The sequence below is a fragment of the Homalodisca vitripennis genome, unplaced genomic scaffold (assembly GCF_021130785.1).
Source record: "Homalodisca vitripennis isolate AUS2020 unplaced genomic scaffold, UT_GWSS_2.1 ScUCBcl_2880;HRSCAF=8023, whole genome shotgun sequence".
Taxonomy (NCBI): domain Eukaryota; kingdom Metazoa; phylum Arthropoda; class Insecta; order Hemiptera; family Cicadellidae; genus Homalodisca; species Homalodisca vitripennis.
This window is the reverse complement of record NW_025779029.1, coordinates 67,460-86,641: the sequence shown is the minus strand read 5'-3', so window position 1 is coordinate 86,641 and position 19,182 is coordinate 67,460. Positions and strand designations below refer to the sequence as shown.

General features: G+C 34.9%; 2 protein-coding genes across 2 annotated transcripts in view; both read left to right on the top strand.

Moving 5' to 3' along the window:
• The first annotated feature begins 629 nt into the window (after positions 1-629).
• On the top strand, positions 630-3,929 carry LOC124372323 (transcription factor CP2-like protein 1). The gene is made up of 2 exons (XM_046830704.1): positions 630-806; positions 3,861-3,929. The coding sequence occupies exons 1-2, from the start codon at positions 645-647 to the stop codon at positions 3,927-3,929; spliced, it is 231 nt and encodes a 76-aa protein (XP_046686660.1). The 5' UTR covers positions 630-644.
• Positions 3,930-3,952: 23 nt separating this feature from the next.
• The window catches only part of LOC124372322 (alpha-globin transcription factor CP2-like), a 53,888-nt gene continuing 38,658 nt past the window's right edge, over positions 3,953-19,182 (top strand). The window contains exons 1-2 of the mRNA XM_046830702.1: positions 3,953-3,976; positions 5,727-5,806. Coding sequence (XP_046686658.1) covers positions 3,953-3,976; positions 5,727-5,806 — 104 coding nt within the window. The remainder of the gene's footprint in view (positions 3,977-5,726; positions 5,807-19,182) is intronic.

Sequence of the window (19,182 nt, the reverse complement as noted above, 5' to 3'; positions counted from 1 at the left end):
ACAGTGCCTTTTGAAACATAAGTATTTTTATGGTAACAACAAAAAATGCAAAACGTGTTTCATGTCTGATACAGTTTTACAAGAATACACTGATCCCGTCAAATTCCACCCAAGCCAACCACTGTTAGTTTAAGGTGGGTCCTCCCACCAGCTTTACCACAGCAGTGACCTCTCATAACTGTACACCACACTCCTAATGTCAGGTGCAGGAACCCATGACTCGAAGGCCACCTTCTGTGTTTGAGAGTAGTCCTTAGACCATGTAGCAAATCCTGACGTGATGTTTGATGTGCAGATAGCTTACGTACGATTTCTTATACTCAGGTTCTCAGTAAATCATTTATCAAAACGCCTCTGGTAATGTGATTAGATGAGGTGTAATGTCCGTCAAACCATCTTGAAGAGTTATGGGTATTAATATTTTGTTTATAAAAGACAATCAGATAGAGTAGAGTAAAGAATAGTGTTATATGCCAATGAACTTAATGCCACTTGCTAAAACTCGTTTTATTTCTTGCATCAGCCAAATCCTGGGATAGCAAAAAGTATGATAGTCTCTTAGGACTGAGTCATCACAAAAATGTATTGTTTATATGGTAGTAGTTAAACCATTACTATGGTTTCAGAATTAATGTTAAAGAAAAATGTTTTATGTTCAGGTGAATTGTATAAGCACAGAGTTCACACCCAAGAAGCACGGCGGGGAGAAAGGAGTACCATTCCGCATCCAGGTGGAGACTTACATCCAGGGGGACAAGATGTGTCGTCATCTGCACACCGCCTCTTGTCAAATCAAAGTCTTCAAGGTCAGTAGTGTAGTAATGGCCTCCAAACACAAGAAATTGAGCCTCATCGGCATACTTGTAAAGTCTAACTCAACCCAAGTCAATGTAAATTACAAGGTGTGGCTATTAAATAACGAGGACTGATGCTTTTGCGGATCAAGCAGGCATTGCGCCAACCGCCAATAAACAGCAGCTGTTTAGTAAGAACCTTTCTTTTAGTATGCAGTTAGTCTAGCTTCTGTAAACAACATCGTTTAGTCAAGAGCTTATGTTCGCGTTATTGTTGTTTTTTTTTTTGTCAGATAAAATTGTTAGTGTAATAGCAAAGCAACGAACAATAGCCACTGAATCTTATAATTTACTGAAAAAAGTGTATAGCAGTGAATGTTTATCGCTAGTACATGTATTTGAATGTTTAAGCATTTTAAAGATGGCAGAGAAGACCTTGAAGATGATTTGCGGCCAGGTTACACCTTCAAATGTCAAAAACATATAAAAGTGTTCAAAGAATTCAGTAATTTTAATTCAGTCTCACTGCCGATTAAGTATTCATGTAATTGGTGAAACTGTAGGTATTGATAAAGAATGTGTAACGGTAAATTTTACATGAAAATTTTAAACATATGAAAAGTGTGCTGTACTAAAATGGTGCCTAAAATTCTAAAGTTTGAACAACAAGAAGCTTCGCAAAAATGTTTTGTACTGAAACTTCGAGTACGCGATTTTAAAATAACCCAAATTTTTTTTTAATGATAATAATGTGACGAAATGTGACTTTTTACTTATGATCCCAAAAACAAAGTAGCCAATTCCATGCACTGGAAAAGCCCAAACTTCACTGAGAGCCAAAAAAAGCTCGAATGAGCTAGTAAAATCTTAAAGCAATGATAATTATTTTTTTATATCCATCGGATTGTATACCTTCACTGGGTTCCTGGAGATCAAAACAAAATTAAACAATATTACTACCTTGAGATACTTTCTAAACACATCAAAGAATAAGGAGAAAACACTGAAATGTGGAAGGACAAATCATGTGTTCTCCACCAAGATAATGTGTCAGCTCATTCCTCATTATCTGTCTAGAGGTCCCTAGCCAAGTTACAGCGTCCCATTGTTTAAACATACACCCTTATTCACCAGATCTTCCATCATGTGACTTCTACCTGTTTCCTAAGGTGAAATCTACATTAAAAAAGGAACAAGATTTGAGTCTGTGGAAGCTGTAAAAGAGAAAGCGACATGTGTCCTGAAGGAGCTGACAGAAAATTACTTCCAGCACTGTTTACAACAATGGAAAATTCGTATGGAAACATTTTAGAGATAGAGAAAGAGTTTATATTGAAGGTGACATTAAGTGATAATGTATAAAATTAAAACTTTTACAATGTCAGTCTCGTTATTTTAAAAAGCCACACTTTGTATTATGGAGGGATTGGTTATAGTCTATTTATAGAATAAAATTTCTAGACTTACAGTTCCAGTATGTAACAAACTAGTATCGATAGTAAGAACTCATGGCTATACTATTGGCAATTTTGTTAAACTTCAACCACAACTATTGTCTTGGGAATTGTATCTGCATTCCAAGAAAAATGAATTCTCTCTGGTTTAGATTGGTTTCACCAGGCTGTTTTCTTCCACAGCTTATTATTTCAGTATACATGTTGCTTTTGGATTTCAAGCTTTACCTGATGTGAAGATTTCATTTGTATTAGAATGTGCTCCTCTTAAACTAATAACTTTAGTGTTGTAATTCAACCTTCTCTTTCGATTAAAAATGAAACACTTTTCAGGCAGAAGGTTTATTCACTCTGAATGTGTTCATTATATTATGAATAGAACCTTCTCTTAGCTAATAACTTTGTGTTGTAAGTCAAACCTTCTCTTATGATGAAAAATGAAGCACTTTCCAGGCAGAAGGTTTATTCACTCTGAATATGTTCATTATATTATGAATGAACCTCCTCTTAGCTAATAAAACCTCATGTTGTAAATCAAACCTTCTTTTTAGATGACAAAAGGAACACTTTCAAAGCAGAAAGTTTACTCACTCTGAATATGTCCATTGTATTATAAATGAAATCTTGACATCTGCAAATGCAACCAGTTATCCAAAGCAAAATCTGTATTGTAATGTTTGTTTCCAAATTAGCATTATTAAGGCTAACTAGAGAGGGAAAATAGCATTGTAGATGGGTTTTAAATATAAATTATGTGTTTATAATTGTGTGTTTAACTGAAGTCAACTAATTTGTAACTTTTCTTTAATTCAGATTCTAGTAGAGCAATAAGTTATAGTGGTCCTAAACATTTAAATCGACCTAATTCATATAGGAGAATACTATTGAAGTATAGGGGGAACTATAGGCAGTTGCTGAATTATTAAATAGTATAAAAAAAATAATCAATAAATTTCAATAGTTCTTAGAAGAATGAAAAGTATTATAGATAAGAAATGTTTACTCCATTGTACTAAAAAATAGTGTTAGTGCCTTGTCTAGAGCAACTTAGTGTTAAAAAAACAAACAAAAATAATTAACTTGGAAAGAAATAAAAAAAAAAAAAAACTGAAAATCTCATTAAGTTACTTTCCATATTCTTTTTATACTACATCTTTGTGGTCATAGTGTTCAACTTCTTTTTTATCCAAGTTGTGTTGCATCTTTGAATGCACAGATTGATAGTTCTTGCTAAACTTGAGATATCAAGCCAAATGTTCATGACCAACAATTGTTATTGTTTATAATACTCATTTCAGGCAGTTGATTCTTTCACAAAGCTCAATGTATTATTCCCTCAAATGTTCACTCATAAGTATTATTTTATTTAGCTTTCTAAAATATATTAAGGTATAACTTAATAAATATTTGACAATCCAGTTTGGTTTGGTTGTTTTAATATGTATTATAAATAGCAAGTAATTTAACTCTTATTTACAATATCCTAGACCTATGAAAATATCACTTACACCCCTATAATATAAGAAATAACTATTATTTTTATTAGGTAACCTATTATAGAATATTATGTTTAATAATAAAAAAGGTTGTTAGATCTGTTGATGTTTGACAGCTGAAGGGGGCAGATCGCAAACACAAGCAAGACCGAGACAAGATACTGAGCGAAGCGAACGGACAGTGAGAGGGACAAGTACCAACCCTCATATGAGTGCACAGTTTCTTAGTGATGTAAGTATATACTTGTACATTGTGTATCATTACGTTTTACATTCTCCTACATGTATACAATACTTCATTCTTTTTAGGATCCTTTTTCAGGGCTAACAATGCTTCACTAATTTTTATACTGTAGTGTTTTTTATACTATCAGTGATAAGCAGCTGTTTTATTGCAAAAAATACCAGAACCTAAAATGCCCTACTTTGTAGCATTTTTCAAACAAAAACACAATTTGTTCAAATAATACTAAGATATTATAGCAGATTTTTTAGTTTTTGTATTAAAGACCTTAGAAGTGGTAGTTGTTTTTTTCTCTAACTAGAAGACCATTTTGGGTAATATGCATACTTTTTATAAAATGTGTGAAAAAAACTTTGTTTTACTGTAAATTTATGTATATTTGGTATCATTTTTGTTCACAGTAACCAAGAGTATATATTAATCTATAATATGAACCATTGATGTAAATATTTTAAATTTTCCATCTAGGTCAATATTATAAAAACTGTTGTAAAATATAGAAAGTTGGTATGGACATACTTAGGAAAGATAGTTGTGTAAATAAATTTAAAATTACAAATTGGCCAAAAGGTTACAAATTTATTCAAGTTTTATAAATTTTATAGTTTTAAATAATTTTTTGGTTGGAAATAGTACTTGAAAATCATAATTTGTTTACTGATATGTTTTAACATGTAAAACTGTATCCTAAAGCACATTAATAATTTATGTCACAACATACCCTTGAGTATATAATATAACTATATGAATATAAAAAGATGAATCAGTAAACACAATATATTTGCCTCAAAACAATTACAAGGTCAAGACTAAATGTTGCAGACATAAATATCATTAGCTATAATGCATGACAAACAAAATAATCACTAGTTTTCAATGAATGTCACTGACATCACAATTAAAGGACAGAAAAAGAGTGAATAAATTGAGAGCATGGTTTTATTCACCTTTTAATCGTGTTTCCAATGTTGTATAATCATACGGTCTTTCAACCATATAAGTAACTGATGTGAGCTGCGATGCTAATCATGCCAATTGAGAGCATGGTTTATTCACCTTTTAATCGTGTTTCCAATGTTGTATAATCATACGGTCTTTCAACCATATAAGTACTGATGTGAGCTGCGATTCATGTCTGAAGATTAAATACTCTTTTAGGTAGTATACTATTTGGCTAAATGTAAATAAGTATATATATATATACATACGAAGGTTATCCAGAAAGTAACTGCCATTTACGTAATTAGTGGGAGTAGCACCGGCATGTTTGACATCAGTATGAACAGTGGTTCATTATGTTTTGAGACTCCCCATTCAAGTAAAAAAAGTGGATTTTGTGTCCCATCCCTATGTGTGTATATAAGCAACAACTTTGGCTAAATCAACAGACCAATTTCAACCAAATTTCTTCCCTGTCGGTGTTGTTAATAAATACCCAAGTATAAATTCTTAATTTTCCAAAAACTTTGTTTTAGACTTTTTTCAATACATATATTGGATAAAAAATCTAAAACACAAACTTTTAAGAAAGTAGATTATACATAAACATAAGTACTTATAATCTAGATAGATGACTTGTTTAAATTTGATTGGGGATCAATCAATCTTTAAATTTTTGACTACGGTTTTTGTTTAGATACAGACATAAAATTTAACTTTTTTGGCGTATCTGGGTAATGTAAATAACTTTTAAGGATGCAAAGAATGAAAAGCTCATGAGATTCTCTGTTTGTGGCAGGTGCCTGTGACCAGTGAATGTGTGTGTTCACCTCCCCTATGGTGCCGCTCACCTCCACTGCAGATGTCTCCTGGCCCTAAGTAAGTCCGCACATTCAACACTATTGTTAGAGATAGTAATTGTTTGTTCATGTCTGTTCCTCGGGACTGTTAAATGTTCTACATGCACAGGTGAAGATAACCTTTTTTTCTAATGACTTCGCTTAGGTGTTAAACTTTGTGATATTTGGTATTGAGCAGAAAAAATACCTGTGTGGAACCTGTTCTTAAAATTTTGTCGTTTGTTTGTCTAATCGCCTTTGTGATAGATAGTTGTTGATAGAAAGATTCTAGGGACTTGAAACTTACTTCTATGGCGGTCCAATCCGGAATTTAAAAATTCCCTGGATTGACTGGTACTCTTCATGAATAGCGTGTGGTAGGCTGATGGTCCGATTAGCCAAACAGCTGATAAGCTTCCCTTTCCCGCACCGTTCCTTCAGAGGACCAATTCCTGCAAAGTTTTGACGTGGACCAGTCGAGTGAAATGGGTACACAATTACACCAAAAAATTATCAGTGGTAGAGTAAAATCTTTATATTTATGTAGCACATTAAAAGCATTTATGTTTGGTGCATGCAAACATCAATTTCAAAAGTGGGACATCTGTATTCAGAAGTTATTTCTAAACTATGGAAAAAGATTTTAATTGATCATATGGGTCTGTTACCTAGACTGCGAAGAATAAATAACAGTCATGGATGCCTTTTCCAAAATTTTCGTCATTTCTTCCAAGAAAAGACACTAGCTGCTACTTCAGTTAGTGTCCTTTCCAAAGGTGTTTTTGCCTACTTTAGTTTTCCAAAATACCTTGTATCGGATAATGTACCCAACTTTAGATCACAGCAAAATAAGGATATATGCATGGAGTATGGAATATAGCACATCTATACAAGACCCTATTATCCGAAGCCATCAAACACAGAGCGCATCAATAAAAATCTGAAGGTAGCCATTAGAATTGTCCATCACCAAAATCAAGAAAATTGGGACAACAATATACATTGGTTTCAAATAGCTTTTAATTCAGCAAATCACAAAAGCACTAAAACTACACCTTCCAATCTATTTTTGTGCCGTGAAATTTTCCAACCTCTTGAATTACAGTGAAATGTAGATAAACAGATCAGCAATGCCCCTCCAGACTCAACATGCGAGGAATGGTCTCAGGCTTTCGAAAATTTAAAAATAGTTAGAATTTGTTGAGAAACCAAGTATAACAAGGACAGAAAACCTTCTAAATTTAAACCTGGTGATTGGGTAATGTTTAGGGAGAATCCTATAAGCAAGGTAATTGATAAGGTCAATCAGAAAACTTCTGACCATTTGGTCAAAACCGTGCACTATTATTGAATGCTTTTCATCATTAGTGAAGGTCCATCTTATAAATCCGTCAACTAGAAAGTTTATTAGAAGTGAAATGAAATGAAATGAAAAATGCCTTTATTTACAGAGGCGAAGTTAGGACTTAAAAGTCCTCTCTACCACTGACAGCCAGTTGTTCAGTGTGGGTTAGAAGTGCACACGTTTCTCAACTGAAAAGAGTTTTTGTTCCCGTTTATTCAAACCCCATAGGTCTCAACGTACCAGCCTAATGCTCCGTAGTGATATTATTTATAAGTCTTTTTAGTTTCTTCTATTCTTCCGTACACTAAACACATACTCCTATTGTGAGTCTAGAGTAGTTCCATCTGAGGAAGTTCTTTTCAAGGGCCCTCTTAGAACAAAAAGCTTCTAGAGTCACAACCATAAAATTAATTTCACACAATCCCTCTGAAATGCCTGGAAACTCTTGTTAGAATGGTTTTTTTTATGTAGTAAATGAAATTGTATTTTAAACTGTAAAACAGTCTTTCTTATGGCACTAGCCTTTTTTTTAACTTTTTATGTTTTACTTATCATTTGAAAGACGCCTTCTGATGGCCGTGACCAAGGATTTAATCTCAGTCGACAAGATTGAACAAGTCTTTGCTAGTAATACATCCATATATATATACACACCACCCCACCACCAACATATCTACAAATAAACACTATACCACCAAACACTACACGCTGTCTACTATTCTTTTAATCTAGTCTTGAATAAGTCGCTACAGAATACTACAGTATTTTATAATAATGTTATTATTGTCAAGTACATATTTAATAATTTCTTGTTAATGTTGTTATTATTAATTGTTGTTCATATATTATATAGTAATTGTCATATTTATTCGCTGTATATGTGTTATTTGTGAATAGGTTCTAGTTGTGATGTTTTCATTTGTGCTTGGAGACGTATTTGTTTTTTAAAGAAAACCGGGTCCTGTATATTTAAACAAAGTAGTTGGTTATGTTAATTAAATACATTTATGATTTCATTTTCCCACCTACCATATATCTTCTGCCCTACACTTAATAACAAAATTTCTTGCAGTAGTCTAGTTGTTGTATGCAGTGAGCATGCTCTCAGCTCTGTTCTGGAAAATTACATCGGATGGATGGGATAATGTTCAAAGCAAGGCAAAGTCAGAATTAAACTGTGTAGAGAAAAATCTGTAATTATATAAAAAAAAACTTTGCTATATATCTTTTAGGTTACTGACAGCATTTGCATCAATAATATTATGCATAAAATATTATAACTTTGCATATAAAATAATACCAACAGATATTCAGTGGGTGTGAAACTATCCTTTCATTCCTCATACAAATAAGACAAGAATTAAAACAATGTTTAATGTTTAGATTGAAATAGTTGTAACCCCGCAGAAAAACAATAATTAATCAATAAGAGGGCTAGTCCAAAGCTATGAGCTCTACAAGACGTATAATATACATGAAATATTTTTTATTTATAAATTCAACATATTTTTATGGTAACTATGGACTACTACGTTACTAAGCTCTAAATAGTACATTTTAAAAAAAGGAATGCAACTATGGGCCCATTAATTGGAACAGTATTGTCATGATTGTAGTTCTTGGCTACTACTTTTACCAAACATAATTCCACAACATTCGCTGATATCTGAAGGTGGCATTATTTTTTTCCTCAGGAGAATATAGATGCTGCTGCTGTTGATAGTAAGGTGCATCAAAAATTATTGTATTATATATAAAAAACTGATATGTGAGTATCGGACAACTGCCCCAGCTTGGATACCATTATAAGTGACAATAGGCCCAGGCTGAGGACACGGGGTCTTATCGGGTCGCTGGGGAATCTACAGACTCCCCAAACTCTGTGCTGTGTCGCACTGGGAACCATGACTATTTTCTCACAACTGGCACCAATTAAGATGAATTAAATTATTTTTTTATATTGAGTATTTGTAACTAAACGGTGATGAGAGGTGAATACCATACTTTATTATTGGGCTTATTTTTTAATTATTGAATTATTTTTTAGTTTCAAAATTTAATTTAAATAATCAAGGCTGGCTGGAGCACATAAGGCCTGATCCTCTGGAGGTTCTGTGTGTGGTTTACTGATTACAGATGGGATCAAACTTAAGCAATAAAGGTTTTGAAAATATTTAATACCCAAATCAGGATAAAAGACAAAGGCCGGCCGATAATTACGACTCTCCCCTGCAAAGACTACTTGATAGCTACACTTTTTGTCACACTTCATAGGTTCCTTTCGGTCCAAGGAAGAAGAACTCTATTTATTTTGGGGTAAAGAGGACATAATTAAGGTAGAAATAAAATTGCAATATTTTTCCATTGGTCCGGTTTAGGTTTTTTTTTTTTTTTTTTTTTTTTTTGTTTGTTCTCTTAGGACGAGAAGCTTATAAATTGCACTTTGTCCTGTAAGAACCTTTTTGCGCTGCTTCCGGAGTGACAGGATATTCAGGATAGGCAAGGTTAGGGAGTAGGGGGCCGCCTCCAATTGAGATCCATGAGGAAGAATTAGGGCACTACAAAGTCATGTCTCCCCAGAAGAAGGGGAGGCCAGCTCTGAACCAGCCTCTCCAGTCAAAGTAGGCAGGGGTGGCACACCCTAGTTGAGGTTAACAAGAACCTCTGAGGTTAGGGAACAAACCCCACCTACTCCAACAGTCATCTCCCACAGTAGACTAGACCTATCGAATTGCCCATGTACCCCAGAATCTCAACATTTGGGGTTAGTGATGTGCTGCTACTGGACATCAATAAGGTTGCCCAGATTGAAGTGGCACATTGGTTTTTGCTGTGCCGAATGGTGGGTTCAACTGGTAAGCGGCCCATACACTAGACGTGCAATGCACGCTGTGCAAGCACGACGTGCCAAAATTGGAAGAAACGTGCCAGTGTGTGGAGGTCTCCGTGCTAAGCACGCCGTGCATTGCATGGCACGATGGCAATCAAGATCGGTTTGATTTTCGGCGTGCCGTGCCACCTGCCGCAGTGCCATCCTGCAAGTGTGTGGACCAGTCCCGCGCCACGTGCTGAGAGTGGAGTGTCTTTTGCGGTTATTTTTCGTTCTCTCTCGCGGCAAATACTATATTTACCATGTCGACTGCTGACACACAAATTTTTCTCTCTCCTAATTTCATACCATTATTTATAGATTCGTACAGAAATCACCATTGTTTGTGACGAGTGAAGTGTAAAGAGTACTCAAATAAAAATCTAAAACAACATGCGTATTTAGACCTTGTGGAACTGTGCAAAAACTGAGGTGCCTGATTAAGTCTTACAGTAGTCTCATATCAGAATACATTTCTCCCTCTTTTAACCAATTTTTTCGTCCGTAATTGTCTTCTTCTCTTCTTCACTTTGCTATCGTCATGAATCGCACCAATCAACAATACTGCTAACGCTTTATTTTTAGTTACAAGAGGCATAGTAGTAAAATATCACAGCACGACAATATTACACAATATCACAAGACCATAACCAACTTCTAGCACGTCACGGGACTGACTAAACTGTCAGTGTGTGGGGTACAAAGTGCCATGCCAAGCACGGCGTGCCAGTATAAAAAACTGCACGGCGTGCAATGCACATCTAGTGTATGGGCCGCTGTAGGTATAAACCAGCCAGAAGTGATCCCTGCTGTGTTCCGGTTTAGGTCTTACTCTATTTATTGTGTCACTGACTTATCGTCCAATCCAGTAATCGTGTAAATACCTATTTGCTGATAGCAGAGTTTAAAGCTACTGATAAGTCAATAGGTGAGAGTAAAAACATTTTAGCTTAAGACAACACAGATGCTTAAGACATTAATTAGATGGGCAGCCAATAAACTGTGTGTAAATTGTAAAAAGATACAGTATTTGAATCACACTTTGTCTTATATGCTTAGCAGCAATGAGAACTGAAGTCTTAAGGTTCTTGGAACTTACTTTCAGTTTTATTTTAAATGGCAAACAATATTGTTATGTAGCTCCTGAAATAGCTTGTGGTGTTTTGTTAATTAGATATATGAAATTTCTTCTGAACGAATGTTGTATGTTTATGATGCCAATATTCATAGTTTTTCACATACAGGATTACTTTTTTTGTATTCCCAGGTAAACAAATAAACTTTTAATATTGCATAAAAAAACAGGTAAGCTTAAAGGATGGATATTAAAAGAATTAAAATAGAATATAATGAAATAATAAAAATCTCGAAAATTCTAAGCATTTACAAAGCAAATACAGAGTACAAACAAATAAAAAGTAATGAGGCATGTAATTAACAATAAAAATAAAGGTTAATCATAGCACAAAACATAGATAAAACTTTAAAATAATTAATGCATAATTAATGGCCCAAAGGAAATTACTGAACATTTAAACCAGTGTTTACCAATATTGCTGGAAGAACAATCCTTTAAAACAATTGCTGGATTAAATTTTAGGTTTGAAATAAATATAACTTTCACAAAACCAACAGCAAAGCCTGCACTCCAAAAAACAGATGAAAAGAACATTGGAGCCGCAATAAAAAACCTCTGCTGACCTTCAGAGACCTAAAGCCGAAGACGTCTCAACTCAGCTTCTTAAGACTGCAGTGCACTTTCATCTCCATTAGTCAGTATCAATAAAAAGTCTCTACAAACTCGACTTTAACCATCAGTCTTAAAAATCGGCAAGGTCTATCCAAAATTCAAATGTGGCTGCACAAAAACTTCAGGCAACTAACAGGCCAATATCTTTCATAGCAATCTTTCTAAAGTAATTGTAATAATAGTGCTTAGGAGGCTGATGAACCATTACTACCCAGTCATAACTTATTTTCAGGTAGATACTTGTAACACAGATTCCTCAAGGGGAAATCAATGGCCACTGCAACAATAGGTGAATATTTAATTTAAAGTCTTGAAAGAGGAGATTGAAGGAGTCAACTAGCAGAAATATTTTATGTAGGAAATGGCTTAGCACAAACTATTAGATCCAACCCCCTGCATGTAAAAAAGGAGCATTTCAAGGTTGCATTCTAGGACCTGTGCTATTTATCCTATTCATAAATAACATGCCAAAAAAATATTGTAACCACGTAACATGTAAATATTGTAACTGCTCAATGTTAATGTATACAGACAACACAATGCTTCTTCTGTCAGATGGATTGTCTGACAAGCTAACTGATAAATGATGTACATCAATGAACACGGCTTATTAATTCTGTCATGAAAATTACTTTGTTGTTAACATGTCAAAAACAAAGCAACTGGAATTTGGGAGAATGAAAAAAGTTAGTTTCTGCTGTAGACAGTATACAATAAACAAAATATCTTTATTTATACATTCTTGGAGAACAATGGTGTTGTTAAAATGTTATGGAATTGACTCAAGAAGAGAACAGGTTAAATTCACTAAGATGTTCAAGACTCCAAATCCCATTGAGTTCTGCAGTTTGTGAATCCATCAATGGTGTAAAACGACTTTACCAACCAATTCTTCAGCTCCCTCTTGAAAGCGATGCTCTCTTTCTGTAGTTTTATTTCTTCAGGCAGGATGTTGAACAACTTAGCTCCCATGTAAGATGGCTTTCCTGAGCACAGTGCCATACTGTGTACTAGTAAATTGAAGTTTACAGCCCAACATGTGTTATATGTATGCAGGTCTCTATCCCTTGTCAAATTGTTACAATGTACATACATTATCACTTGTAGCATATAAAGAGACACTACAGTGAAAATATTGAGTTCAATAAAGGCTCTTTGACAAGTATCTCGGGGCTGTAAGCCTGCCAGAACTCGTATACACTTTTTCTGAAGAACAAGTGGTCTCTCTATGTTTGCCATGCTTGAACTGCCCCATACTGAAAAACAATAGCTAAGTTGAGAGTCAAAAACAGCGTAGTAAGTAGTTGTTGCTGTATTTTTTATCAGTTATCGCCTTAATTGGGAGAACATCATCATAGGATTTTATTTCAAAACATATTTTGGCCTTGTCTGCTGAAAAATAGGACTCTAGATGAAATGTTGTTTACTAGGTCATTTGTGAAATAGTTGAAGGTATATGGTCCCAGACTCCATCCCTGAGAGGCACAGAGGTTTGGGATGTGACAACATGAAAAAGTAATAAAAAATTAACCCTTTGAAGGCTAGGCCATTAATTCAGTTTTACCTCTAAACATCCTCTCCATTAAATCCAGTTGCCAAAAAGGCCAGTCTCAAAATGGTACTTACTTTTGACATACTCCTACAAAAACTAGTGCAACTCATCTATAAATAGAACTATATTAATGATTTTTGTTTTGTTTTACTTAGAATTATATTTAAAAACATACAAATATTTTTTTAAAGCCATGAAACTTATTTATCCTTTCAGTGTATTAGTGTTATTTTATTTTTAAATTTTTGTATATTTAATTGTTAAAAACTAGAGTAATAACAATTTATTATGAGTAATTTTAAATAAGTTTTTAGACATGGGGTAATTTTATTTGGCAGCTGCTCTAAGATAGTTAAATTTCTTTTCTTAAAATATACAAATTAGATTAATAACAAGATCGGAAACTATAGCAACACTTTGTCCATTCAATTAGAAGTACAAACTATCATAATTTTATGTATGTTTTATTTCATTACTATCATTCTGAAGAATTATGACTTGTAAACATTTACAAATGAAATCCATAGTCATAATACTCTGGGTATCATAGATGGAGCAAATCATTATCTAGTCGTGTTGTATTATCTGTGAAAGTGTCAACAAATTTAATCAATTTACTAGTAAACATTTATTTAAAACAAATATCTTCTAAATCATTGGTTAACTATCCTTATTTTTAAAATGATTTTCTTAACATCTGGAATAAATTTTTACACTAATAATTTAGTGTTTATAATGTACAACTGTACTTAATTGTTTATTTACATTTCAATCAATCAATCAATCAAATATCCTTTATTTCCAAACAGACATATAACATGCATTGGATTGCGTCATAAATATTAAAAAAATACAAGTACAGTTTACATCTATACATACAGACTATTTACCAATAAATTCACTGAGGGTGTAGAAACATTTTTCTATTAAAAAAGCCTTCAGTGTTCTCTTAAAGACCATTTCATCTTGTACATTCTTTAGGTCCACAGGAAGAGAATTATAAAAAATTACAGCATTATAAAAACAGTGATGTTTGAAAAAAGAGGTCGCATGGGGGGGAATATTTAATTTGTTGCTATTTCTGAGGTAATGTCTGGACTGTGGAATTAGTGACTCGAAAATGCCCTGGTTTTGCTTAAAAAATACCAATGTGTGGTAAATATATATACTTGGAAAAGTAAGCAGATTGAACTTCTTAAAATGTGATTTGCAGGATTCTGATTGACGGATGCCAGCAATAGCTCTCACCGCTTTCTTCTGCAAAAGAAAGACATGTTTTGTTCTGCAATTTTCAAAACCCCAAATCTCAATAGCGTATGAAAGGTAGGGATAAACCAATGCAAAATATGACGTCAGAAGCACATCGGTTCCCGTGAAAGATGAAAGTCTACGAAGAACAAAAATACCAGCACAGACTTTACGTGCGACATGATTTACGTGAAAGGAGAAGGTAAGATTCCTATCAACAATTAGGCCTAAAAACTTGACCATCTGCTTAGAAAAAACCTCTGCATCGCCAACCCAAACACTCAAAGAGTCATTGCGTCTTGATGAAATCGAAAAGTCTAGCAATGTAGTTTTATCAGCATTCACGGCCAAACCATTACTCTGTAATCACTGGACTATTGAATTACACTGAACAAACATCTCCATATTGAAATGGCAAGACTCATCAATTAAAAGTGATGTGTCGTCAGCAAACAAACACAACAAGCCCCTCGAAACACAACTGCTGAGGTCATTCACATACAAAATAAAGAGGAAGGGTCCTAGTATGGAGCCCTGAGGCATACCCGTCTTGACAATCTGCTCGTCAGAAAAGCATCTTTTCCTAGTATTTACGTCAACGTATGGAATTTCCACAACTTGTCTACGCTGACTCAAGAAAGATGACAGCCATTGATTTGCCAAACCACGCACACCCACTCTGTCAAGCTTTTGCAAAAGAAGTTCATTCGAAACCATGTCAAATGCTTTTCTCAAATCAAAAAAGATACCAGCAGAAAACTGTCCCTCATCAAGAGCTTTAAACAACTTTATCCAAGAGAGCAAACATTGCCTTCACAGTTGAGCCTCCCTTGACAAAACCAAATTGTTTGTCAAACAAACCGTTATTACTCTCCAGGAAAGCCGTTAACCTTATCAAAACTGCCTTCTCAAACACCTTAGAAAATGTCGATCCGATCGAAATAGGCCTGAAATTATCAAGTTCCTCAACCAATCCCCTTTTATGCAATGGCTTCACTATAGACAACTTTAAAATGTCAGGAAACACGCCATTTTCAAACGAAAAATTTATCAAATGGGCAAGTGGCCTAACAAAATACTCCGTACATATTTAAGAAGCTTCGATGATATATTGTCGAAGCCAGAAGAAGCCTTTGCTTTTATAGATCTGATGATGTCAGATACTTCCACTTCAGAAACAGGTGAAAAGAAAAATGAAGACACCCTTGCACTTGATTGTTGTTGAAGAAGAGACAACGATGTGGAAGATGAACTTGCATTTGACACATTAATGAAGAAATCATTGAACAAGTTGGAAACGTCTTTCGGATCCCTAACAATGACTCCATTACTATCTTTGATGGTTCGAGGGATATCTGCTGAAACTCTTGCCTTACCTCTATGCTCGTTCACTATGTCCCATACAGTCTTAACTTTATTTGAGGAAGTCTGCAGTAAATGATTAACTTTAGATGACTTAGCTTCCCTCACACTAGCCCTAAATTGCCTTTTCAAAGAAAGGTAGTGTTTTCTTCTCTCATCAGGTCTTTAGTTTTATAATACCAATGCACAACCAAATCACGTAGCTCAATTTGCTCCTGGGTTAAAGACACTTTGGCATTTGGAGAACGCCCACGAATCCGAACTCTTTTCTCAGGAAAAGCCTGAATGAAATAATACTCTATAGAGGACATAAACAAGCTCATTTTATCATCCATTGTTCTAGCCGCATAAACATCATGCCATGTTTCCCCACCCAGAAGATGTCTAAAAATACGAAGATTTTCCTCTACAAATGATCGCTTAAGCATAAAACTTAGGGCAACCAGGACCAGATAAACACCTGACATGTGAGATTTGTGCATGGTGATCGGACAAGGCATTTATCACAACAGAGCAACTGAAAATGTCTTCAGAAAGATCAGTATATACATGATCGATTAGGGACCAGGAGTTTTTAAATTCCCTCGTAAATGAAGTTACTTTATTGCTTAAATCGTGAGATGCCATCATGGATAAAAGCTTATCTACTTTTATGTCAGGAACAGAGAGATTAACATTGAAATCACCCACAACAACAGTTCTAACTGCTGGATTTGTGATATTGTGAAGGCAATCGGATAAAACATTCATAAAACATCTCATGTTCTTGCACTGACGCTGAAAAAGGTTTAGGCTTATAAGCGGCAACAACAAGAAGAGGAAAACTGTCTGAACTGAAAGATCGCTGCCGCAAGCTCACACCTACCCTCCTGACAAAATCGGGAGACATCTAAAACATTGTGTTTTATTGAAGATTTACTAAAGATGCAAACACCTCCCTTTTGGTAAATTGTCCTACAGAAAGCTGTAACACCAGTGTAACCATGTAGTGACAAAACCTCAAACTCAAAATCTCTCAGGTGGTGTTCAGATAAACAAATTATGTCTACATTTTCGGCGTCAATAAAAAGTTGAAAATTATCAATCTTGTTACTGAGACCCCCGAACATTTTGATGCAGAATCTTTACAGTATCAGGTGGGCTATCTAGATGTCCAGGATCTGCCACTGCAGAGTCTCCGGGGGGATGTGCTACCATACAACTGCAGACAGCACGTCTGTGTCATTTCCCGACTGGTCAATATTCGAAGAGCACAGAATTGAATCATTTATTTGAGCCAAATGAGAAGCACTGGGAAGCACTTTATTTTGCTCATGTGATGACCGAGGACTGGAAAGTGCTACGCTCACATCAGCAGATGACTGAAGACCAAGGCACAGATTTGACTCGGATGGTGACTGAATACTGGGGCACACATCATTAGTCTCCGCTGATACCTGAAAGTTGGGACACACACTTGACACATTAGACGTTGCTTCATGAATAGTTCTCAGTGAGAGAAAAATGAGGTTACCGAAACACTCATTACCCCTTCTATTCAGATGTGTTCCATCACATGCAAGATGATAGGGCCTTATCACTTCAATGACATCAATAAATTCGACATTAAAATTATTACACATCAACATCAGTTGATCATTGTAATAGAAGAGGGCTCTCTGACTGATATCCTTCCTCGTGAGAACGCTATTCACTATTATAACAGAGTTTGCGAAGGTCCATTTAGCCGTACTCAACAAGTCAGCCATCGAATGGAGTGCCTCACGCTAACCCCAGCCACCGTCATACCCAGGGCCACCATTGTAAACCACGACCAAGGTTGTTAGTGCCTACCAAGAGATATATTATTTCAGGTTGTGCAGACTTATATTTTTCAAGCTTACCCTTTATATGACTAATTCTCGACCCCGGATTTACATCCACAATAGCTCCCTCCTCTGCACACCTTTTCCCCGAGAAACGCAAAAGAGAATCTCCGTTTAATAAAACACTTGACATTGACCTCGTTTGTGCTTTGTTTTCTTTTTTATTTAAACACTTTGAACTGCAGTGAGAAAAAGCTTTGTTGACTGCATTGAATAACATTGGTAGATATGTAAGCAGATGGTTTAGGTTTTTTTTATTTTGTGTTTTAAGGACTTAACTTTCCATTTTCCTGATGAATTACACCTAATTGTTTCATTTACATCATTACCCTCAAACTCAAGCACATGAAATCGATTGGTACATTGTACTGTTTTGTTGTTCTGCAGAGAAAACTTACATCCTCTGTTCTTAATACTACGCTTGCTCTTACATTTGACCCTTTTCCAAGTTTCAGAATGATTCATTAATACCTCTTTACATTCAAAATTGTTATGCCTATTTAACAAGTAATTATCAATATCACTAATATTTACATTGGTTTTTGAACAATTAGAGCCATCAGCAGAGAGCTCTGTAGTTGCAGTAGGCTGTACAAGTAACGACTCATGATAGTTGGTAACTAAGAGACTATAAGGCCCCTCGATAAACAGTTTATACCAGTCACAGAAGGAAAAGCCTTTTCCTGGTATGAACTTTTTACAAAATCCCTCATTAACAAACTTAGCATTGACCAGAACACTTAGTCCACACTCATAATTGTTACTCTGTTGAGTACAACTCAGCTCGTTGAAATTACTCGTATTAAATCCCAGCTTGGTTGCAACAGTTTTTGCAGATGATAAATTTGTGCCCTGGAGCGAATCAAAGTGGTAAACCAACTTACTAGCTATGTCAACAAACATTAAGCTCCAGTGTGACCCATTATCTTGCTTCAATGTAACTGGATTGTCACTAATACATAAAAAAGCATAATGTTTCTCAGAGAACCTTAAGTCTCCTAAGAGTTTTTTTACATCGTCGAAAGTAGCATGCTTACCAGTTGAGTTAGAGAGGGATCCATAAAAATTACTTTGGAAGATTTATCTTCAGAATTGCTGTTAAAAGCCTGAAAATAAGAATCAAGCAAGGTGTCATCGACCCATCTACTTTTAAGCCAGGAATTTTCCTCTGCTTTCTTAACTGAGGATTTTAGATTACTAAGTCGGTCAACTCTATCCTTTGTTTATTACTAGCCTAGTTCTAACCTAATACTAGCTATAATCTTATCTTTATCATGAATAGCGGATTGCAAAGACGAACATTCATTACTTAAACTTTCCAACTTTGACTTAACATTAACTAGACTAGATGTCATGATAGACTTTTCTTTCATTGCAATGTCTTTCTCTTCACGGACGGCGCCCAGTTCACTAAATGAAGCATTC

Bases quoted from the DNA above. Each gene is read 5' to 3' on its own strand.
- LOC124372323 (XM_046830704.1), top strand. From the start codon at position 645: ATGTTTTATGTTCAGGTGAATTGTATAAGCACAGAGTTCACACCCAAG. The intron at 807-3,860 runs GTCAGTAGTGTA...GATGTTTGACAG, and splicing joins GTCAAATCAAAGTCTTCAAG to CTGAAGGGGGCAGATCGCAA.